The 24,722-nt window shown below is 43.9% G+C and overlaps 1 protein-coding gene across 3 annotated transcripts in view; it reads left to right on the top strand.

Moving 5' to 3' along the window:
* PIK3R5 (phosphoinositide-3-kinase regulatory subunit 5) overlaps positions 1 to 24,722 on the top strand; it is an 87,712-nt gene that overhangs the window by 43,288 nt on the left and 19,702 nt on the right. For all 3 annotated transcript variants that reach the window (XM_077327504.1, XM_077327505.1, XM_077327507.1), the window contains exons 3-10: positions 3,806 to 3,906; positions 7,083 to 7,151; positions 7,861 to 7,999; positions 13,085 to 13,154; positions 15,978 to 16,152; positions 23,284 to 23,440; positions 23,532 to 23,615; positions 23,835 to 24,570. In XM_077327504.1, the coding sequence (XP_077183619.1) occupies positions 3,806 to 3,906; positions 7,083 to 7,151; positions 7,861 to 7,999; positions 13,085 to 13,154; positions 15,978 to 16,152; positions 23,284 to 23,440; positions 23,532 to 23,615; positions 23,835 to 24,570 (1,531 nt within the window). The remainder of the gene's footprint in view (positions 1 to 3,805; positions 3,907 to 7,082; positions 7,152 to 7,860; positions 8,000 to 13,084; positions 13,155 to 15,977; positions 16,153 to 23,283; positions 23,441 to 23,531; positions 23,616 to 23,834; positions 24,571 to 24,722) is intronic.

Genomic DNA, 24,722 nt, shown 5'->3' with positions numbered 1-24,722 from the left:
AGAATGCTTATATGGAGATGGGGGAGAGACTCCCAAGTTATACTCTCCTCATGTTTCTCTTAGGGAATTATTATTTATCATATGACATACATATAATATATCCAGGGGATCCTAAGATGGTTTGGCTGCCAGGCAAGAGACAGAGGTGACTTGCCATTGCCTGCCTCCACATCAAGACCCTCATGTTCCTTGGAGGTCTCCCACCCAAGTGCTAGCAAGGGCCGACCTGCTTAGCTTCTGAAATCTGATGGGATTAGGCTTGCCTGGGATCTCCAAGTTGAGTATCTCTCAGAGAATGCAGCTACTATATGCTTCTTTACTTTTCTCTTAAACAAAGAACATCTGTGTTGCCCAGATTCATACAGCACTGTATATTAAGGGTGTGCTGTGAATTCCCTAGGATTCAAGGAGGATACCTTGACTGCTTATTCTTGATTTTTAGGTAGGACACTACTAGTTCAGGATTCAAATCTATATTTTGCTGTCTTGTTTTAGGTTCTGAGATTTTCAGGATCATTATTTTCAGTGGGTGAACCAGTTTGTGGGTCTGGTGCAATTGTTTTTAGAGATAATGGTAACAAAGTTGCACAGAACATTGTCCACCATCTAATTTAAATCCCTTCTAAACAGAGTGGACAAAGGGGTTCAACATTACAGGACCTAGAAACAGGTGCTCTTCAGTGCACTCCTCTCCATAGGTTCGTACTGGGGGAAATGGTGGTGCCCTAGCAGGAGAGCACGGGCCATTGGCTTCGTCCAGTTTCTTTATACAATCTTACAGTGACTGGAGGACAATTTTCTTTCTCTTCTTTCCCATTGAAAACTCCACATTTGCTGTCCTTCCTCGTTGTGGTCTGTTGTCTCCTTTCACAAAGTCAGGAAGGCTTCTTTTGGATAAAACGTCTTTCACCGCCCTGTCATTGCAATCCTTGGAAATAGCTCAATTTTTGAAAAACAGAGCATTTGTGTGTAAGACTGCATGTGAGGAATTGGGGGGGGGGGGTGCCTAAATAACTACTACTGTTTAAGGTGGATTCATATGGATAGCCATATTTAAGGCATTCCTGGTGGTGGTGGGGAGCAGTCATCTAGCTCAGAACAGCAGGGATGGGTCCATCAAAATTCCTTCTATGGAGTTTATCTCCAGTGGTGATTGGCTGAGCATGCTCTCTTGATCACAAGGATCCAACTGGAGAGGGGGAATGTTATTGCTCAGGAAATCAGGAGAATCAAATAAAAACAAAATACTTACTTTTGATGGTAAACACCAGAACACAAAAAAATATTGATTTTTCATAATGCCCCGGAATCCCCATTTTATGTTTATGGTTCCAGAAATCACACTACCAACCAAAACCGTATCTGAGGAAGTATGCTCATACCTTGGACTCAAAATTTGTTCAACTAAAACCAGTGATTTTCATATATATGCTCAGTTCAGAACTTTAAGGGTGCATACCCTTTCTGTGTATCCCTTATTTCTAATGTTGTTGTTTTTTTTTGCATACTAAGGAGCAAGTTCCTTGCATGGTGGCCTTTGAACGCATTTGAGAGACTTCTTGCATGTCTTGCAACACTGCTATGCAATTATTATAGGGGATGGTGGAGATATGTGACCAGGAGCAAAACCACCAGTAAAACAGGAAAAGCTCACTCTCCAGCATGTTCCCCCATTCATGTTGTTATTGGAGCCTTGCTGCCTATACCAGGAACTGCTGGTCCTGAATTTTTGCACATGAGCACATGAAAGTTCTTGCACACCATACAAACACCCTTAATTTTCATACTCTCCTAACAAGGCACGTGTAGAAAATGATAGAATAGAACTGATCCCCAGCCTTCTTCAGATGGAAACAACTTGTCCAGTGAAGTGGTAAAAAGAAGAGAGCAACCTGCCATTCAGGTCAAATGTGAGCTTGCAGCAAAGTATTTTAATTTTCCCTTTTTGTTCTAAATTCCTTGGGCGACTTCCAAGTGGTAGTAGAATGATCTTTTCTTTCTTTTTTAAATGGCACACTGATGCAGCACATGCAGGCCTTACCGGGTACTGATTCATGGCACTACTTGATGGTAGTCCTGCCCAAAGACAGGCAGGATCCACATGGAAGGTACAACCCCAGAACCACTGAGCCAGCTGGCATTTGCTCCTTGGGGTTCTTTTATCCCCACCTCGGGTATATACTCTGGTACTAAATCAGCTGCAGAGGAAGTTTGTTGCCTAGATGCAGTCAACAAACACTACAGTATCACACCTACAGTTTGGTGACAACTGCCCACATTGCTGCAAACAACTTTGCACAGATATGGCTCAGGGTGTTTTTCTCAGAATCACATTCCATTCCTTTCAAAGACCTGCTTGCTGCTCTGGTGTGTGCTGCCTCTTTGAGCTGGCTTCTATGGTTAGCATTTCCATTCTCGATTCTTCTCTAAAATAAAAAGCAGTTCAAAGCTTGCGATCAACAACTTCTAAAACCACGGCAAGGAAACTGTTTTGGCACCGCCTATGAGCCATATTTACACCATTTCTGAAGGAGGCTGGTATTTAAATCGGCAATGAACATGTAAAGGGGGCATATGCTGAGTCTGAATCTCATGCCATCTAGCTGGTAATATGTCCACAGACTGGCAGCATACCCAAGGACGATGGGGCCTCAAGCAAAGCATCTCTGCACAATCACATGCTGTATCATGTCAACACTAGTTGCTTGGCTGCAGGATGGTTCATCCTGCAAACAACTCGCTACACACTTCAGGGCAATCACACACAAAGAGATTACGGAGACATGTGATTAAATGCTGAAGATGAGCAGAAATTATTTGTTTCATTAACATGGCAGACAGAACCCACTGTCCCTCAAAGACTGAGGTTTTCCCATTAGCTAGGTATAAACAGGAAGAAGTTGACCACGAGTTGCTAGCCCACTGCCTCGCCAGAATGGGGGTTAGAGGGACAGCCTTACACTGGCTGATCTCCTTCCTTCAGAGCAGGACACAGAGGGTGGCAGTAGGGGGAAGAGATCTCGCCTCTTTGTGCTCCCCTGTGGGGTGCTGCAGGGAGTGATTCCCCCATGCTCTTCAACATCTATATGCGTCCTCTGGCACAGCTGGTACAGAGCTTTGGGCTGAGGTGTCACCAGTATGCGCATGACACCCAGCTCTATCTCCTGATGGACAGCCCCCCTGGGAACATTTGCCAGATGTTTGGAAGCAGTGTCTAGATGGCCTGAAACTCAACCCCTCCAAGATGGAGGTCCTGTGGCTGGGTAGATGAGAACAGGACCAGAAAGCACGTCTCCCCCAGGACGAAGTGCAGCATACGGCTGTACTCACTGCCAGGAATTTGGGGGTGATCTTGGATGCCTCCTTATCTATGGAGGCACAGGTCATGATGGTAGTTCAAGTGGTGTTTTCCATCTGTACCAGGCTAGGCTGCTAGCACCCTACCTGTCCCCAGAACACTTGGCCACGGTGATCCATGCAACGTCACTTCCAGACATTTGCAGACATTACATGTTTAAAAATGTCATAAATATATATTTCTAAAAATAATTCTAAAAGGCAATACAAAAAGGTGCTGCTATTTTCCTGGTGCCATATCTTTGCCAAGAAGAAGAAGAGGAGGAAAATAATATCTATTCTTTTTTGCTATGCCAATTTGTTGGATGGGTCTGGGCAGGGAGGTCAGTTGGAATTCTGATGGTCTTCCAAGGTACTTGAGACTCTTCAGCAGTAAGGGCTATAAACCCTTTTAAACCCCTAGGACAACTGTGTTATTTGATGGCTGTGTTTTTGCTCTCTTTGTTAGCTGGACTTTGTCTGAATTGCTGGAGCCTCCAGGAGCTGGTTAGTCGTGATGCGGGGAACTACCTCATCCTTCTGGAGAAAATCCTGCAAAAGACTGAAGAGGTAAATTGGGGGTGGGGGAGAGTTGAAGTATGGAGTACATGTATGATGGTAGTTTTCAGCCAGCCTGACATCAGAGGACTTTAGGAGCATGGAAATGTCTTCCATATGTGTGAGAAGAGTGGCTGACTTTATCGTACCGTGAGTTGAATGCAAGCCCCCTGTTAACTTTCAGCTTTGTTTTTTTTGGATCTTTGCTCCTTAAAGTGCTCTGGTTTCAACTTTCTTTTAGTTCTTTACAGCAATGCAATGGAAAGACAGGTATTACATCAAGTAGATTTCACTCTTGAATGGTGCCCACCATGTCATGAAGGAAATCACCAATTTTCAGGTCCTTTTGGGGTTCATTACCTTGTAAAAAAAGAGAACTGAATATTCAGACACATTGGTTTGTTTGAGCCATATTACATTTAGTATTCTTAGCATCCAACATGGAAGCAGATCTGGTTTAGTTTTGAATGCCACTACCCAACTAACTTGTCCCTGTGTGGGCAGGCTCCTGTTAGGAGATGGCTTTGCCTTTTAGAACGCATACCCTGGCTTGGCAGTAGATTTGGAGCACCACGAAAGGGGCAGTGAATGGTCAGTTATCTGTTTACAATTGGTATTGTGGCATTTGGACTGTTGAAAGTGGCCTCCTTTGGATTCCTCCCACCCTGGGGCAAGGACCCCAAATATCTTAGGCCAGTGTTTGTTCCTTGCTTAACAATGCTGATACTGGGCAGGAGCTTTTAGCATTCAAGCAGTTCAGAGTCAGTCATCTCCAGGTCTGTTGCGTTGGAGCTGCAGGCTTGAGAGTGGAGCTGTGAAGGGAGACAATGGCTTCGTGGCACCTGGGCCAGCAGCAGACTTGACATTCGAGGGGAGGCTTCCGACTTCCTGACTAGAGCACAGCCTCCCTGCCATTGAGCAATTGTCTCCCATCTGATGCTCAGCCGGTCTGGCCACCACCTCCATTGTCTGCTGACCATTGTGGGGGTGAAGAGAGTCAGGAAGGGAGATCCCAGCTTTGTGACGCAAGAAAGCTGGCCATGCTTCTGTCTGAAACGGGGTCACAGCCAGGTTGCTACAAGGGGATTAGTATACATGTTCTTCCTGCAATAGATAGACTCCACATTTTTTCTTTTTAAAATTCCTGTCAGGCAGTATGACTTCCTGCTATTTGCCCTGGCTATTCTGATCTTTTGTGTCCTAAAAATAGAAGTGTGGCTCAGAATGGGGAAGAAGAGAATGGGGCCACCTGCTATAGAGCCATTTTGGGTTACAACTTTGTGGGGTCTTGCAAGAGCGATAAAATCACACTTGTACTTATATGATATGAAAAGATCTCTCCCATCTGAGAACTAAGACACTGTAAAATAATTGCCAAGTCTAAGGCTAAATTTCCCTCATGGCTGATTTTGTGCTGATCAGTCTGGTTGTTACTCACCAATGTTTAAAGCAAGATCTAATAACTTCCTCTTAAAAGGACAAGTGGTAGACTGCTTCTAGTGCATGCATCATGGTGTATAGCTCTCTTACTAAAATGCAAATGCTAATAAAGAGGAATTGTGTGAGGGGCTTCCCCCTTTTCTCCCCAAAATCATCCAGTGTGCATTTTACCATGAGCTCTGCATATTTGATTTAATTTTATGAGCTGGATCTTTTTTGCCTCTCTATAACCCCGTTAAGAACATATGAAGATAGATTTGCAAGCTCTGAGCTGGGAAATACCTGGAGATTTTTTTGGGGTGGAGCTTGAGAAGGGGCAACGTTGGGGAGAGGAGGGTCTTGAATAGGGCATAACGCCATAGAGTCCGCCTTCCAAAGCACCCATGTTCTCCAGGGAAGGTATAAAGCAGCAGAGATGTGTGAAGGGCAGAGCCGGCATTAAAAAATCTTATGTGTATGGAAGAGGCAGAATCACGGTTTAGTTAATATGGATATTTCTGTACTTTTATAGAACACTTTTATAAAATAATGAATGCCCAAGAACTCACAAACTCACAAACAAATGCTGTAACAAAATATAGTCAACCCTGTTTTTTCCTCATTCTTCTATTTTCTATTCAAGTACTATTTTTCTCTTACTCTCCTTCCTTCTCTGTATCTTTTGTTTTCTTCTGGTTCTGCCCTATTAGAATCCTCATACCATTCACCATACACATGTGGTAGAGCCAAAACAGTGTGAACGAGGAATGGCTGCCATGATAAGCCCCATCCCTTTTATCTTCTAGAACAACCTTTTTATCACCAGGGACCGGTCAACGCTTGGCAATTTTACTGAGGCCCGGGGGGGGGGGTAGTCTTTTGCTGAGGGATGTTGCTGCTGCCTGAGCCCCTGCTCCACTTGCTTTCCCGCTGGTACCCCTGACTTCCTGCCGCCCGCCGGGGGGGTGCTGCCAGCAGCAGCTGCGCAGTGCCACGCTAAGTGGCTGCTGGAGACCACCAAAGGTGAGCCGGCAGCAGAGTGGCAGGGCAGCCCCCGAGGCAACAGCCGGGGGGGGAGGATGAGGAGGAGCTGCGGCCCGGTAATGACTGATCCACGGACCGGTCCCAGTCTCCAGACCAGGGGTTGGGGACCATTGTTCTAGAATGTCTGGATCCCCAGGCTTTCTAGGGTGTAAACTGCACGGAGAATTTATTCCAATCCCAGGTCCCTGCTGTCTACACAGAACGCAATTTCCGTTTTTATTTTGGGCGATTTAAATTTTCCTTCTGCAACAAGCAGGATTGATCCGAAGTCACCCTACCTTTATTGTGCGATATCTTAGAGTGCTTTTAAACCTCAATATTTTAAGATTCGGATTGAGAAAGCAGGCTGTTTTGAATCTGGGCTCTGCTCCGTGGTAGAGAACCCCTGATTGGCCAAAGCTGCTCATGTGACAAGCTTGCCTTAAAGGAGAAGTCCCTAATTTTTCTCAACTTCTGTTGGTCTTGGATTTTTTTCTCCCTCCTCTGCCTTCTTCGATCCTCTCCCCCCCTTCAAGAAACGAAAGAGGCTGTGCTTGCCCCCCCTTCTGAACTACCCTAACCACGTGCAGAACACTTTTCTGTTTCAATGGGGGGGGGAGGAAAACCCGAGTTCAAATCGATCTGAATTCAACAGGATTGACAATGGAATAAACAAAGTGCAGACTCTGCTTAGGTCTCATCTGTCTGCTTATCAAATCTCATTTCCCTTCTTTGCTTTCCTGCAGGTCCAAGAAAAATGTGACTATGATCTGTTCATTCCACTGGCCTTGCTCTTCAGTTCGACTGTCCTGTATGTAAGTTCTGGTGCTGCGTTTGGGTCACTCAGCCCCTAGGCAGGCACTTTCTTTGTGTCACTCCAGCTTTTAAAAACATTATGATCAGTAAGGCTCAGGGTATCATTATCTGTTACAGCCCACATGCTGCCCCAACAACTCCCTAATGACATTTGGTTAATTCTTTTTAATGTTGTGTAACATCAACCCATTCACTGGCTGCAACTTGCAAGCAAACTGTGAACTGAGAAGGGAAATTCTGCATGCAAATGGCACTGGGTCACACATTTCGTTTATCCAGTGCCACAGAGGAAGTGCATGAGGGGGAATAATGTGGATCCAATTCTGGCTTCAGCTTTGGGGAGCTCTTATGCATATATAGCCTCCCTTTGCTGCTAACCACTCACTTGTACCATTTTTCTGTGCCTAGTCCTCACTGCTGGTTTCTTTCAGAGCACCTAATTGTATCCCAGGCAGAATCAGCAACTGCTGCATAGAACAGACATGTCGTACTACAGCAGTAGAAAAGAACAAGAGTCCAGTAGCAACTTAAAAGATTGACAAAATGTCATCCTATAGCTTATCTTATTTAGCCTCAGTGGTGTCAGCTGACACATAGCTGTAGCATATGAATCTCTACATCTGAAAGAACATGACAGAGGAATTGGTTGTGAATGGTTGCCATGTTTCCAAGTGTGAAGTTTTTAGGCCATTTCTTTTCTCTTGACAGACCTCACACTTCCCTTCCAATTCTGACCTGCTTTGGAGAGCCAGGCAGACCTACCTTGATTTCCTCACTTGGCCTGTGCCATATTGCAGTATCTGCCAGGAACTGCTGACCTTTATTGACAACGAACTCAAGGCCCCAGGTAGGAAGCCATGTTTCCTGTCACAGGTGGACTCTCCAGTTAATTGTCTTTTATTGGAAATATTTTGTGTTGGTGTTTATGCCCTGCTGTTGATTTTGCTGTGGAATCCAAATACCGTACACAGCCCTTCCCCCAATCCAATTTTGAGTAAAGAACATTGAATTGAGCTTCTAAGATGGTTCTGGAGCTACTCTGAACTGTAAGCTAAGTCATTTGGCTCTTTTTTGAAAATACACATTTTATTATATATTATAATACAGAAAAACAAAAGCACAGAAAAAAACCACAAAAAGAATGAAAGTCAAAAAATATATAAGGTCGATTCATCACAGTAAATTGTATGTATGTATGTATGTATGTATGTATGTATGTATGTATGTATGTATGTATGTATGTATGTATGTATTTATTTATTTATTTATGTATTTATTTATTTATTTATTTGCTGCCCTCCCTGAAGGCTTATGAGTTTTGAAGTGGCTAAGACATAAACAGTTACCGGATATTTCAAACTCATTAACAGAATTAACATTAAAACTATTTCAAAATTATTTTCTTTCATCTTTAAAACCACGTAATCACACCAATTTTCCCCTTTTCATGCAAGAACTCAATAAGAAGTGTACAGTTCTTAACAAAAGAAGTTGCCTTTTCTCTAATTAAAACATCAGTTTAGCCATCACTGCAAGCCAGTCTTTAGCAGCCAGTCTTCTACTGTAGGAATTCTTGCAGCTTCACATTCTGAGCCTATAATAATCTTGCTGCTGTTATCATATATAAAAACAAAATTCCATGACTATTTTCAAGCTATCAGTCCCAAAATAAAAGCTTCTGGTCTCATTTGTACATTAACCTTCAAAATCTTCTGTATTAGTATAGGTATTTGTGTCCAAAATTTCTTTGCCATGTTATAAGTCCACCACATATGATAAAAAGTTCCTTTGTATTATTCATATTTCCAGCATTTGTTTGAAGTATTTTTTTTACATTGTACTCAAATTATCTGGAGTCATATACCAGGGCCATTCTGCACGAGTTCAAAGTAGCAGAAGGCTTACAAATGGTAAACGCTACTAATTTGCTGTTCCACATGACATCACACACAATCTGCAACAGTCCTGCAACACTAGCGCTAAAATCGCTTTGTTGTAGCGATTTCTGGTGAATCCAGAAAAGTGGATTCACCCTCAGAAAATCGCTACAGTCCTGCCAACAACCTGCAACACTTGCGAAAAAGACGTGTGCATTCTCAATGTAGCGGCTGCAACAAAGTCCCTCCCCCTGGCTCTCTCCTCCAATCTTCCAGTAAAGCGATCACCATTTTTTTTTCCTCGGAGCGAGCGGGGAAAGCAATGAACCAGAGAGGCTTCATTCACCCAGTGAGGCTTCTCCGGCTACAGTCCCTCCACAGAAGTGCTTTAAAGCTCCCCTAAGTCCCCAAGCACAACACAGCCCCTTGTTTGCAAGTTCCCTTTATTTTCGGCCGAAAAACGCGCCCGTGTGGGGGGGAGGATTTTTTTTTCACTTGGGGGAGCGTGGTAACGATGACTCACCAGCTCAAACGCCAGCTAGATGGGTCTCTACGTTAGGAAGAATCAAAGCATATTCGTTGCAACGCGCGTGTGTGTGTTTTTTTTAAACCTGTGCTTAAAGGGAAAGGGGCTTTTCCGGAGCATGATAACAACCGCCCATTGGCTGTTTGTTTGATTGACAGCCAGGGGCGGGAACAAGCACAGAAAAAATCACTTCCTTTCTAGCGATTTTTGCAAGACCGGAAACCTGTGGGGAACGAATTAAACGCTACTGAATTCCACTACAAATGCAAGTATGCGGAACACCGAGATTCCACTATTTAAAATAGCGTTTCCACTTTATGAAACCAATTGGCAACATTGGTCCTTGTGCAGAAAGGCCCCCACCTATACATCATGTTATAGAAGTTTTCTTTTAAGAGTAGAACTCAATGTAGATTGAATCCCGTTCAGCCATATTTATCCCATTGTTCCAAACAATCATTCGGCTCTTGTCATTCACCCAGCACCAATCTTTTGGTGCCCCAGTCAGGCTAAATATCTGCAACAGAGGTACAGAATCTCAGCTCAGATCTCATACAATTGGCCCACAAATGTTTCCAACCTTTCTCCCTTGTGAGAGATGACAGAGAAACCTAAAACTATTCTGATACATCTACTGGATTTTATGAGCAGCCACGAAGTTCACACTACATGCAAGGAATATTGTCAGAAAGGTTATAATTGTTAGACATCAGTCTTGACAGCTGGTTTAAAACATTATTGCATGCAGGTGGAGGCTGTCCCAAAAGAACTTGCCTATGTCACCTTTCCTAGGCATTAGGCATAACATGTAAAAGATGGCTCATGCACAGCCTGTTTGAATCTATGTGCCACCTATGTGCCACCACAGGTGGACAAACACTACAAGGATGTGGATTAGAATCTTTTATGCATTAAATATGCAGCATCCTGGCAGAGAGAATCTTTCTAATGGCTTCAACTTTCATACTACAATATTTAAATGGTTATAAGTCCTTGGCACTTATATGATGCTTTTTATACGTTCAAAGCATTTGCCATGCAGTGTCAGTAGAACTCCTTGTAACAGATCTGAAGGCCATTGGTTTTCTCAGGCCATCTAGCGATTCCATAACGGGGGCAAGGTTTGCATTAGAGAGTTGAGATCCGACACTCTGAGGCACAACACTCAGTTGTTTTTGTAAGTTAATGAGTTTCCATTCCAGGGGTAGAAAATTTGTTTGCGTAAAGTCCATTTGCCTGACAAATTGGTTGCGGTTACTCTCGTTTGCTCTCCCATCCTCATCTTTCCCTTGAGGGGATAAATGACTCAGTAGCAACAGAGAACCCATTCAGATCCCTTAAGGTACCTTTGGTCTTTGAATGAGTAACTGTGTCAGATAATTTCCATAGGATACATTGGAACGTGCAGTCCCATCTTCTTATGAACTGTGCATTCTCCTCTTAATGAGCTTGGGCTTGGTTACCATGGATGATCACCACTCACCATAATACCTCTTCTGTTTTATGTCAGGACAGCTTCTTAATTAGGCTGTGCTGGCAGACATCCTTTTGTTGTTCCTCATTAAGCAGTTGCCTCAATTAAAGGAAGAAGGTCTCTAAAAATTCCAGGATCCCCAGTACTGTGATGAAGCAGTAACAGGTTTCATTTCATGTCTATCTTGGAACAGGGGCTATTTGTGCAATTAGGGAAGAAACATAGCATGGCTTTTTTTCATTTTCTAGGCAAGTTGCTGACTCTGGTTTTTGCTACCTGTCCCTAAACCCAGAAAAAAAAACAACACGCCAAATTTAAGTTTGGTTACTTTATTTTGTAGCAAAAGTGAATGCTGATAATTCAGCCGTCCTTATCTCATTATCCAGAGATTGTTAAATTTCCCCCCATGAAATCATTGGTTTCACTTCTCCATCAAATACCTGAGAATGCAAAGGATGGAAAATTGGGCTCAGCAAGTGTTCCTCAGGTTGCTGAGGAATGCAGGGAGCAGGTTTCTCCTTCTTCCATTAGCAACAGAACACAGCTGCTAGAGTCCACACAGGAACTTCTTGGAGGGCCCATATCCAGCCTGTGCTGAGGCAGCTGCATTGGTTACCGGTTGTGGCCTGGATCAAGGTTTTGGTGCTGACATTTAAGGCCATTCGTGGTTTGGGCAACACATACCTGTAGGACCACCTACCTCCTTACATCCTCTGCAGAGCTCTTTGCTTGGCAGGTGTGAACTAGTTGGTTATTTCTGGCCCGCAGGAAGTATGTCTGGTCTTGACCCAGACCCCAGGGTCTTTTCAGTCCTTGCCCCGACCTGAGAGTTGCCCCAACCTGAGCTCCCAGGAGAGTTGAGGGTCCTGTCGGAGCTTTCCCAGTTCTGCAGAGCCAGCAAGATGGAGCTCTTCTGCCAGGCCTTTGATTGAGGCCAGGGCAGTTATGATCTGGGGCCTACTCCAAAGGGACTAGAACCCCTTTTCCAACTGGTCTTCCAAGACACAAGGTTACTGGTAGTTCTGTAACCACATAATTTCCTGCAAAGTTCTAAATGTTCATGGGCATCTTGTTGGTTAAAAGGGCTTGATAGGAAACCTTTTCTATTTAAACATTGCCTGGGATTCCAAGAGAATTACCTGGGAGTGTTGTGGAACATATACAACTGCCTTATATCAATTTAGACCATTGGTCTGCCTGGCTTGGTATTATCTGCTCTGACAAGCAGTGGTTCTCCAGGGAAAGGAGAACCCTTCTTAACCCTTGGTCCTGCTGTTGGGAAGACTTTGTTATGGTCAGGCTAAAGTTCCTCTCTTCAGTTTTCTGTAGAGAGGAGCCCTGACCTGGATAACCCAGCCAAAGCTAATTCTGTTAGATCTTGGAAGCTAAACAGGGCTGACCCTAGCTAATATTTGGATGAGAGAACTCCAAGGATTTGAGTGGAGTTCCTCCAAGGAACACTAGGGGTCCTGATGCAGAGGCAGACAATGGCGAACCACATCCAAATATCACCTGGCTGACAGACAATCCTTGACTACACTATACACATGATGGATGGATAATATGCAAAGCAGTCACCACTTCCTGTCCGCTTGCTAAGACTGCAGGAAGCCTTGTTTGCATGCTACAACAGTTCAACTTTGTGCAGACAGCAATGTGTGAGAGTGTTTTGATGATAGTGGTAGTAGTGGTACTAAAATTGTGGAATGCCCTCCCCCCCCCCCATAATGAATGGCTGGTATTTTCCCTCCTGGTTTTTAAGAGGGCAGTAGAAACTATTTCTTCAACAAAGCACCTGGGTTAACTTAAAGGTGACTTGTTGGGCAGAGGTACCTAGACTTCAGGGCTGGCTGATGCCCTTTTTTTTACTTTTTGCTTTGTGTGCTATTTAGTTTTTGGTTTTGTGTGTACTCTTTTCTTGTTTTTTATGATTTCCCTCCACTTAAAAATATATTGTTATGTTATGGCAAACTACTCTGGAACCACAAGTCAAGAAGTAGGTTAAAATAACCATCCAGTTCCATAAGGCTCTACAGATTTCTTTTTTTCTTACAGGAATTTCCTTTCAAAGGCTGGTGAGAGCAGAACACGGTCTGTCTGCAAAGAGCTCAGAGAGTTCTATTATGTAAGTGTCACACATCAGTACTTGCCTTCTATTAATTCCCTTTAGAATGGAACATTATGGGATGTTCCCTGAATTTCCCCATGGACCTTGCTGCATGGGGGTTTGTTTGTGCCGGGGCTCAACCCTAGAACTTAAAGGGCCACTGGTCCAGATGCAAAGTAAAGGTAAAGTCCCCCTGTGCACACTGGTTGGGGGGGGGGAGGCTCTTCAGACCAGAGGATGCTGATTTTAGGAAGGTTTCAACTTTACCCTCTTTTCCTTCTTCCTCTGCAGGAAATGTAAGTAGTGCTGCTGTTTTGCCATCCTATAACCAAGAATGGCATAAGTGGGCAATAACATACTTAGCTTAATTGTATATATATGTATTTTAAAAATCTTCCTTGCTTGTCAAGTCACAGACCAATTCTATACAGGGGCATAAAATGCACTCTGCCTCCTGGTTGCAAAAGCGTGATTGGAATCCGCACGTTTGCAAGATTTCTGATGGGAGACCCCTCCTGCATTTTCCCGCCGCTTCGTCATGGCTTTTTGCCTTCAAACAACCTGAAGTTCTCTCCCTGCTGCTCAGCTTGTCGGTCAAGGCAAACCACCAATCCCTTCACAGCTGTTGTTTGGGGAACTCAAATTTCCTTTCCCCTGAGCCCTGAAATTAATTTTTTTTTAAATGCACCTCCACATTACTATGAGGAAACACTACAACACCAACATATTTATATTTTAAAAATAGTACACTTCTGCCTTGCCATGACACAACAATGAAACATTCCCTTAGATCTCTTTTTGGGATTCTTATAATAGTCTCTCTTTATTTTTGGGTACATTTGTGATAGGCTAGCCATGGTAACTTGACCCCGATGGTTGTGTGTTCACAGTAAAGATTTAAAACATAGAGCACAGATGCCAAATTTATAGGGAGAGGGCTGCTTCATCACATGCCCCCTCCCTGTTTTCCCATTAATACTCCACCACCAGAAAGCACGCACAGAAATGTGTTTTGGGTGCCCGATCCCAAAATTAATGAGCATAATGAGAACAGTTTATTATTATTGAGGGCATGTAGCTTTGTGGTCCCGCAGCAACATGGACCGCACCGTTTTTTAAAAATTCTCAATCCAGAAATGGAGAGGGGAAGGCAGAAATGAGGGTGGACAAAATGCTACAGAGACTGCTGAATGTTTCTCCCTCCACTCATGCTTGCTCTTGTTCATGCCCCGGATTGCAGTGCAGCAAGATGAAGGAAAGTGGGATTTGGTGATTTCCCTCATTGTGGAGCAGATCTCACGAAAACTCATGCCACTTGAGAGCTCCGGGTTGCTGCTGATTCATGTGGAAACAGCTTTAACACACGCAAGCAACAAGAGGCTATCCAGGGGGTAAATTCCTTGTGCAGAATCGTAGTATCCCAAGGCTATTTACAGATGAAATTGAATATAAAATTATGAAACAAATTCAACTCAATACTAATAATCAGAAAAGGGGTGGGGTGGGGACAGTAAAGAGAGTGGGCATATGAGACCATCAGCACCAAACTGAACAGGAAGAGGCATGACACAAATCAGTCACTAATTGCTTGGGAGAATAAAAAGTCTTAATTCAGTGTCTCAGTGCTGTTATAATAGGCACAGGGTGAGTATATCTCTAGAGGAGGGCATATCTCAAATGGGTAAACCACAGAAAAGGCTCTGCCTTTAGGGTTGCCAACTCTGGGTTGTGAAATTCCTGGAGATCATGGCATGGATTCTAGGAAAGGGTGGAATTAGGAGAGGGGCCTCAGTGGGGTGTGATGCCATACATTTTCTTCAGGGAAACTGATCTCTTTAGTCTAGAGATCAGTTTTAATTCCAGGAGATCACCAGACCCCTACTGGTCATGATCTGTATAGCTTTGGTAGGAAAGGAGATCCACATGCTCAGGGAAGCATCTAAGACAGTGGTCCCCAACCTTTTTATCACCGGGGACCGGTCAATGCTTGACAATTTTACTGAGGCCCAGCGGGGTTGAAGTCTTTTGCCAAGGGATGTAGCTGCCACTGCCTAAGCCCCTGCTTCACTTGCTTTCCTGCCGGCGCCCCTGACTTCCCGCTGCCTGCTGGGGGGCACTGCCAGCAGTAGCTGCGCAATGCCACGCCGAGAGGGAGCCTCAGCCATGGTGGCCTCTGGAGAGCACCAAAGGTAAGCCAGCAGTAGAGTGGCAGGGCAGCCCCTGAGGCAGCAGCCAGGGAGGAGGACAAGGAGGAGCCACGGACCGGTACTGACTGATCCACGGACCGGCACCGGTCCCCAGACCGGGGGTTGGGGACCACTGATCTAAGGTCCTGTGGAGGCCCATGATGCAGCTCCAAAATAAGCTCTGGAACACAGGCCAGTAGGCCTGAATTTAAATGGATTAAGGGTGTGGGAGTTTGGACCCATGAAATCTTTCCCCTTTCTGCCAAATCTCGACCAGTCATTGATGATAGCCTATTAATTATGGGCAGCAGGGAGAGAAGGTAGAGGAGTGGCTGATGGGAGTAGCTGGTGTTTCTCTCCAGTTGTCTGCCTCAAAATTTTGACCAGTGTATTAGCACTGATATTGTTTTCAAAGCACAAGCCATCTGAGCAAGCACCTCAGCAAAATGGGAGGACAGTGCCATCTGCTGGCATTTTAAATCTCATCCATTTTTGAACTACTTTCCCCCTCCTATGATTGAAAGCTTGCTTTGATTGTAGCCCAAAGGTCATGCCAGCAGTCCATGATGACCCATGCCAGACATGCAGCAAGTAGTCTCTCTCCATTTCTGAATCAGGCTGTTCATTTTTTGCTTTCTTGTTTTTCTTTCCCCAGAACAGTCCTGTTACTGAACCCTTCCGAAGTTCACAGGGAGTTTCTCTCAGTTGCTGAAAGGCTTAGTACCGTAGAACACTCCCAGCACATGCTATTGGTAACCCTTCTTGAACACATCTACCAAGTTAACTTTGGGACCAGCTGTGACCTGGGGAGACTCCATCAGTTTCTGAAGGTAGGAAGCACACAAAGCTATGAGTACAAAGCCTCTGCTGCAGACTCACAAGCAGAGCTTGTTGTGAGATATTTTCATACACAAAGCATTAGTCATTTACATGACAAACAATATGTTGGGATTGCCAGAGAAGTGCTTTAATCAGAAGGTCTGACAATGAACGTCATCAAGCAAATTGCCTGGAAACTACAAATTGCCTGGAAACTACAAGTTAGTTGAACTTTTAAGTTTACACCAGGAATTTTAAGATAGCATTCTTGGCTACATTAACATGATTGAGGCATGTGCATCATTTGAGTAGCGGGGTTGACAGCCCAGTGGGAGTTAGCAGGAGACATGGGGTGCGGTGCCATTGGTGTAATGGTATGATGGAACACCTCTATTGGAAACAAACAAACAAAAACATGGCAAAATTATAAAGTTTACAGTGATACCTAGAGCAATGTGATGTCACTTCCATGTTTCCAAAAGATCACAAAGAATCCTGAACAGGTTTCAATGAAAGCAAAGTAATCTACTGAAGAAAGACAATGATTTTTGTCTGTTGTTCTTCTAATTTATTTGTAGTCTTCACCAGAGCGCTATCAAAGTGTTTTCCTTGGTGTATCCTGCCAGAAGTGATGTCATGCCATTACACTGACAGTGATTTTTTTAAATTAATTTTTTCCCTGTTGGCGAACAGATCAGTTGCCAGCTAGAGAAAACCTAACAACCCTATTGAGCAGTGATTCACTTAGATCAGTATTGTCAACAGTGATTAGAATTGGGTCTCAGAGCAAGCTAGCTCTCCTTTTGAAGTCTTAAGCAGAGCCCCTTCCTTTGTTAGCTAAGATCATTCAGAATCTTGGAGCCCTTTGCATTTATGACATGGAGGGACATTATAAGAAAACACCTTTTTCTCGAAGACGGTGCCCTTGTGCTGGTGACTAGATAGAGACGTGAGCATGTCTTATTGCACTGCTCCGTCTATAATGCTATTAGATGCACTTTAATTCAACCAATGATGATGATGTTACCCGTTCAGTCTTGTCTGACCCTCATCGATTCTATAGGAAAGTTTTCTCCATTCGTCTCTGTCAATGATCGCTTCTTTCAGTTAGTTCATGGTCATCCCTGTATTGCCTTTGATTCAACCAATATTGTACAATAATTCAAGATCCCCTCCTAAAGACATGATCAAGATACTGCTCCAAGATGAAAATAAGCAAACAACTCTCCTTACACCCAAATTTTGCGCTACGGCTATGAAACTGTTTAATATTTATGTAGAGCAGAAAGCACCCGTTTAATCCAAATTAAATATTGTAGTTTAAGTTATTTAATGCTCACTTTAAAAATGGACTTAATGTTTTAAAATTTCAATATTGTTTTACTGATGGCAGATTTTTAACCTCCTGTTCTGTGCTACTTTTCCTTATTGTAAGCTGCATTCATTTATAAGTCTATATGAATTTTGGTCTGAATGACTGTAAAATAAGGATTGATTGATACATGGACTATATATCTGTCACCCTTGACATAGGCACAGGGAACCACTTTCTCCATGCAATTGCCCCTGCAGACAACTGGATGATCATGAGTCAGAGCATTATGGTTGTTCCTGCTCTCCCTCCTGATGTATTCAGTGACTGACTGGGGCAGTTATGTATGCTGGGCTAAGGACTAGAGGGGATATGGAACTCAATGGCTGTTCCTGTTTTATAAAATAGCTTTCCAAAAATTGTTATAAAGGTTTCTACTTTGTTCAGATTCTGCTAACTGGGTAACTGGAATTATTCAGGAGGATTTTTCACATAGCGGCCTAATTTTTAAATAGATATGGCTGTTTGTTTTTATGGATTTTAATTGAATATTGCTATTATTATTGCAGCCTGCGTGGAGTCTGGTTTTGGAGAAAAGTGGTTCAAAAATGCTCTAAACTATACAAATAAGTTACTGTTTGATTCATAGGGCTCATGCTTCATCCTCTTTCTTTCTTTCTTTCTTTCTTTCTTTCTTTCTTTCTTTCTTTCTTTCTTTCTTTCTTTCTTTCTTTCTTTCTTTCTTTCTTTCTTTCTTTCTTTCTTCCTTCCTTCCTTCCTTCCTTCCTTCCTTCCTTCATACTTGGTGGTGGTTAGGCAGTATACAGGTCTCAGGACATCTACTGCAACAAGAACAGTTTATAATTTTTAAGCATGTTTGACTTGTTAGCATGAAACCTGCTTTTCCCTGCCCATTTGTGTGCATCAGCTGTGAATAGTGTTTGGACTGTGGTTGTGCAAATGTTAGTTCCTACAGTATCTTCTGTGACCCTTATAGCTGCTTGCTTTCTTTGCTTTTTTTCCCTGTGCTGTGTTCAAAGGGTTTTTGTATATATTTAATAAATGTACTGTACCTTTTGGATGGAAGAGCAGATATTGCTTTAATAAAATAAAATTTGGGGGAAGTGGGGGGAAGAGCAAAGCTACACAAACCAGCTCACATTTCCCCCCTTCTTGTCTTCATGTTCCTCTACAAATGTACACACATAGGCAGTCTCAAAATAGCAAGCAAAAATAATTCTCCAGCATTTTTCGTAGCTTCAGTGCAGCAAGACGGTCTCCGTGCATTATGTGCATTATGATGGGCTATTGTGCTATGCTGTTTGTTTTTATTGTCTGCTTTTCTTGCAGAAACTCAAGGCAATTACAAAATTTAGCAAAACAGAAACAACACAAAACATATAATAACGACTGTAATAATTTTGGATTACAGTTAGAAGACAATGCAATAAAAACAAATCAAGACAATAGTCCTTTATTTTTTAAATTGTAGCTCCCAAATTGATGAAAGGTTTTTGAGTATCTTAAAATATGTTCATAAATCCATATGCAATTGTCCATATGCCAGATATTCAAATGTTAATAAGGTTGTTAAGTCCTCTGTCTACTGAATTATAGAGGGTGGGTATGTATGTGTGTGTGTGTGTGTTGCTGTTGTTGTTGTTGTTATTATTATTATTTATTAAATTTATTACCTGCCACTCCCAAGCAGGCCCGTGGTGGGTTACAGATGTACAGTTAAACCCTATTAAAATGATCAAAAAATACAAATACAATAGACCAACAACCCAACAACATGGCAGAGAAACCCCTCCCCCATCCCCAACCCATACCCCTACTCCCCCACCCCTACAGTGAGGAGGCAGGAAAGATGAAGTAATCAAGTTGCAGCTTAACACCGGGGGGGGGCATTGATCTTACCCCACTGCCCTAGCATCAACCATAGACCTGGTGGAAGATCTCCATTTTGCAGGCCCTGCGAAATGCTGGAAGGGCTTCAGGGCCCACAGCTGACCCAGGAATTCATTCCACCAGGTTGGGGTCAGGACTGAAAAGGCCCTGGCCCTGGTTGAGGCCAGGCATGCTTTTTTGGGGCCAGGAAAGACCAGTAAATTCTTACCTGCAGAGCATAAGGCCCTGAAGCGGTCATAGGGCAATAGTTGGCCCCCCAGGTATGTGGCTCCAAACCTGCATAAGGCCTTAAAGGTTAAAACCAAAACCTTGAACTGGATCCGGACAGCAACTGGCAACCAGTGCAGCTGCCTCAGCACAGACTGGATGTGGGCCCTCCACGGTGTTCCTGTGAGGATCCTATCAACTGCCTTTTGTACCAGCTGGAATCTCCGAATCAAGGCCTCTCCACTGTTGCATTATAAGTGTCATTCCGCACAGCATTAATGTTGTGTAATGCTATTTTTTTAACGTTATGCACGACGTCGTACACAATCTGCAACACTTACACAAAAAGTGCTTCGATGTAGTGCTTTTCGGGGAATCGTCAAAAGTGGATTCCCTCTAAAAAAACCCACTTCACTCCTGATAACAACCTGCAACACATCCGAAAAAGACATGGGCATTCTCAAAATAGCGGTAGAAAGAATGTCCCTCCCTAGCTCTCGCCCCTGAGCTTCCGGAGACGCAATCACCGTTTTTCCCCCCCTTAAACCGATGAAAGCAACAAGGCTTCTCTGGCTGAAGTCCCTCCACAAGCAATTCAGAAGTGCTTAACAGTAAAACAAAGCTCCCTTCTGCAATTGTCTTTAAAGTTCCCAAGCACAATATAGCCCCCTGTTAGACACTGCCAGTAATTTCGGCCAGAAATTGCACCCATGGGGGGATTTTTTTTTAACTTGAAGAGCGTGTAAACGTTTAAGCGCCAGCTCCTATGCCAGTGAAAAAGGTCTTGAGACATCGAAAAAGGTCTTGAAACATCGAATGAACAAATATTTGTTGCTACTGGTGTTTTCGGGTTTTTAAAAAACAGTTTTTAAAGGGAAAGGGGCTCTTCAGGAGCACGAACACAACATTTCATTGGCTGTTCTGTTTGATTGATGTCCGGGGGCGGGAAGAAGCACGGAAAATATCTCCTCCTTTGTTGCAATTCTGGTGAGACTGGAAACTTGTGGGTAATGAAAACAGTGCTGGTGGGAGAGCCCTTTTTGCAGTAGGAACGGCTGTGTGTGTTATCAAGACCTGTCACTATTAATTCTAGCGCTTTACAATAGCACTTACATTTGGCTACATAGGCGGTTGTGCAGAATGGACCTAGGTATTTCTTTATTATCTCTCTATTTTAAAAACAGTAAGGGCACAGAAGCCCACAGGAGACAGGCAAATAGTTTAAAAATACATAAATATCCTTGAAGGTCAATGAATATTCTGATACAAATTGCCCCCCAAAAGGCCAAATAACTGGACAGTCCAAAAGCATTTCTGTAAGAGTTGTGTCTTGAAAGTTACAGCACCAACAATTAGATACGAGAGAGTCCTGTACTAAAAAGTTGTCCTGGTGATCTCCAAAACATAACTGTTTTGCTAAGTAAGTCACAGTTAGAGATTAATAGAAACAGCAGGTATGAAGTTTGGGGCCATATCTTATTGCTTACAGCAATCCATTCATTTCTGAGATTTTGTATATCATACTTTATTACTCAACATCCAATATTTATAAACAAATTGTTCTCTGCATTGATTCAGCGAGTTTCCAAGAGTAAGGGAGATTCTGAAACACTTGTGCTGCAGGATCTATTTAGATACTGCCAGATATTGCATTTGTAAATATTGCCATTCCACAGGCATTTACAAGACATAGAATCACAGATTTGGAAGGGTTCATACAGACCATCTAGTCCAACCCACTGCTTAATCCAAGATCAGAAACATCCATGATAAGTATCTATACAGCCTCTGCTTGTAGTCTGCCAGTGAGGGGGAGCTCACTACCTATTCCACCGCTGAACAAATCTGAATGTGAAATCCCCCCCTCCGTATCTAGCCAGTACCGTTCTACACATAGGTTAAACCCAGTGGTCCCCAACCTTTTTATCACCGGGGACTGGTCAACGCTTGACAATTTTACTGAGGCCCGGGGGGGGGGTAATCTTTTGCTGAGGGACATCGCCACTGCCGCCTGAGCCCCTGCTCCACTTGCTTTCCCGATGGCGCCCCTGACTTTCCACCACCCGCCGGGGGGGGGGGGTGCTGCCAGCAACAGCTGTGAAGTGCCACGCCATGGAGAGCACCAAAGGTGAGCTGGCGGCAGAGCAGCAGGGCAGCCCCAGAGGCAGCAGCCAGGGAGGAGGACGAGGAGGAGCCGCAGCCCGGTACCATCTGATCAACGGACTGGGACCGGTCTCCCGACCGGGGGTTGGGGACCACCGGGTTAAACCCATTACTGTGGGTCCTCCTGTCCTCTGATGCCAACAGGAAACACTCCCTGCCCTCCTCCAAGTAGCAACTTTTCAGGCACTTAAAGAGAGCAATCATGTCCCCTCTCAACCTTTTCTTCTCCAAGCTAAACATTCATATCTGTACATCAGCTGAGAAAATAACAAAAACTCATTATCATAGCCTGTCACTTGGTAAAAAGTAAAAATTCCTCTATGTGTCCAAACCTTTGATAAAAAAGATTTCGTCCTAATTTTTAAACTGGGATTGGTCCATAATATTAATCTAACATGGCAAGTGGATCAAATTGATACTGTAGTGATATTATGCAACATAATTATCTAACTGCAGAAATCGCAGGAAGAATGGGAGGTATTTTAGCATGAATGCATTTCATTAAAGTGGAGCATCAGGCAAGAATGCTTCAATTTGACCCAAAATTGATACTGCAACTGAGAGGAGCAATTTCAGTGACTATATGCCTGATGCTATAAGGTAACTTACAGCATGTATACTAAAATTGGAATGGTACAGAGAAGATAACCATGATGCCCAAAACATGAATGATTTCTCCTAATGTTTATACGTAGAGATTAAACACCATGGGCCCACAATACTGAGCCTTATGGACCCCCACAGGACAAGTCCCACACTGATTAAAAACCACACTCTAACAGCAGCCCTCTGAGTCTGGTCATAAAGGAGAGACTTAAGCCAATTCAAGGCACATCTCCTGGTACCTATTTTTGTCTCCAAGAGTCTCAGCAAGATGTCCTGGTCCACTGTGTCAAAGGCAGCAGATTAAACCCAATAAGAGCTGCAAGGAGGTAAAGCCCTTATTTGCATTCAAACAGAGATGATCAACGAAAGCCACCAGTGCCATTTCCATCCACAGCCAGTTTTGAAACCAGGCTAAAAAGACAAGTAGATGAGTCATCTGGGAAGATGGAGAGCTGTTCTGCAATCATTCTTTCAAGCACCTTGACCAGAAGGGGCAAATCAGAGACTGGATGATGATAATTACTATTCATTGTTTAATTATTCATGCAGTGAATTTTTATTCTGCCCTTCCTCCAAGATGTTTAGAGCAGCATTCGTGGTTATCCCAGCCTCTGTTTTATCAGCACAACAACCCTGTGAGGTAGCTTAGGCTGAAACAGAATACGTGGTCCAATGTCCCATCAAGTGAGTGTTATGGTGAGAAGAGATTTGAACCAAGATTTCTCCATGTCTAGCCCAACACTCTAATGCAACACTGATTGTACCACCAGTATCTGAACAAGCACTCAATGACTATAAGGTCCCAGGGCATTCTTGATAACCACGTATTGCTGATGACCCTGGTTCCTTGTTCTGCCATGTAGGGTCTAGCCAAGCTGAGTTGCAGCGTTGGCCTCCTGCAAAGCCAACCAGCACTCCTAGCAATTGTGTTTTCTCTCTCTAGCTGAAGCCTGTGGAAGAACTCATGGAGATATTTGCCAGCACAACGGAAGCTCAAGAATTAGCAGCAGAGACCAGCAACAACCCTGCTGCAGCCAGAAAGCAGCTGGAATCTGCTTTGCAGGAGATTGCTAAGGCAGCAGGGCTGCCTGGAATCATAGGTGGGGATGCTCAGGCAATTTCTGTACTAGCTTTGACATTCCAATGAGCTGCACTCTCTAGAACCATAACGGAACTCATTTGTCTCCCCAGGAGAAGCCCAGACACATAAGCCCCACCCCATCCCTATCCCTGCTGCACGGTGTTATGCCTACATTTGGGATCAGGATAATTTTGGTAAGCTGAAAGCATGTAAACAAGCTTGAGTTTGAGAAAGATTTCTTAGTTCTCCTCACATGCAACTGCAGTTCTTCTCCTTCTCCTCCTTCTCTTCCTCCTCTGATAAGCCTGCAGTATTGGTTGGGATTTTACAGTGTTCCTGAGCGGGGATGGTACAGCATTATAAATAGTCTCAAATCTGATGGTGTCTTACATGTGTTTCTATGCCTGTTGCAGACATCTTGAACGAGGTACTAGACAAGGAGTGCGACTACCCTAAGCCAGCAGTTCTGGAAGATGATGAAGAAGAGGAAACTGATGGCTGCTTTCCACAAAATGGCTCTTTGTTGTCTTCCCTGGAATCAATCTCCAAAGAGTCTGTATATTCAGCCTTGTCAAGGGATGGCTCACATAACTCACGGGTATCTATCTCTGCAATTTCGAAGGTCCCCGATTCTGAGCTCTCAGTGGCCTCTACAAAGTCCTTGAAGTCTTTTGTCTCCAGCCTGAAGGACTGCATGGACAGTGGCTATGTGGAGGACAGTGATGAGAACTCTCTTGAGTCCACGGGGCGCATTGATCCAAAGGAGGAGAAGGTATCACCCAGACGGCGGCACCGGTTAACCAACAAGATATACAAGTTATTCAAGAGCAAAAGCCAGTTGATCCTGGGCAAAGAGCTGAGAGACGTTTCTGAGGTAGCTTCCTTATCATTGCCCCTTCGGCGTGCAGAAAGCCTCTGCAACCCCGTGGCCAAGCACCACATCCCTATGCGCTCCCGGCGGGCACAGTCACTGCCCCAACATGTACTGAGCTCAGCACTTTTGCAGCAACATGTCCCCGATAATGTCTACATTCAACGTAGGCCCTTCTTGAGCTGTGACGAGGATACGAAGATCTCAACGCTGCGTGTTGTTGTGTTTGGCTCTGACCGCATCTTGGGGAAAGTAGCCCGGGCTTATAGCAATCTTAAGTGAGTGAAAGAACATAGATTTGCATCTGATATTCCTTAAGAACATAGGAGAAGCCATGATGGATCAGGCCAATGGCCCATCTAGTCCAACACAGTGGCCAAAACCAAAGTGCCATCAGGAGGTCCACCAGCAAGACCAAAACTCCAGAAGC

The sequence above is a fragment of the Paroedura picta genome, chromosome 3 (genome assembly GCF_049243985.1).
Source record: "Paroedura picta isolate Pp20150507F chromosome 3, Ppicta_v3.0, whole genome shotgun sequence".
NCBI classification, from domain to species: domain Eukaryota; kingdom Metazoa; phylum Chordata; class Lepidosauria; order Squamata; family Gekkonidae; genus Paroedura; species Paroedura picta.
Note: the sequence above shows the minus strand (reverse complement) of the source record. Positions and strands in the feature narration are given on the sequence as shown.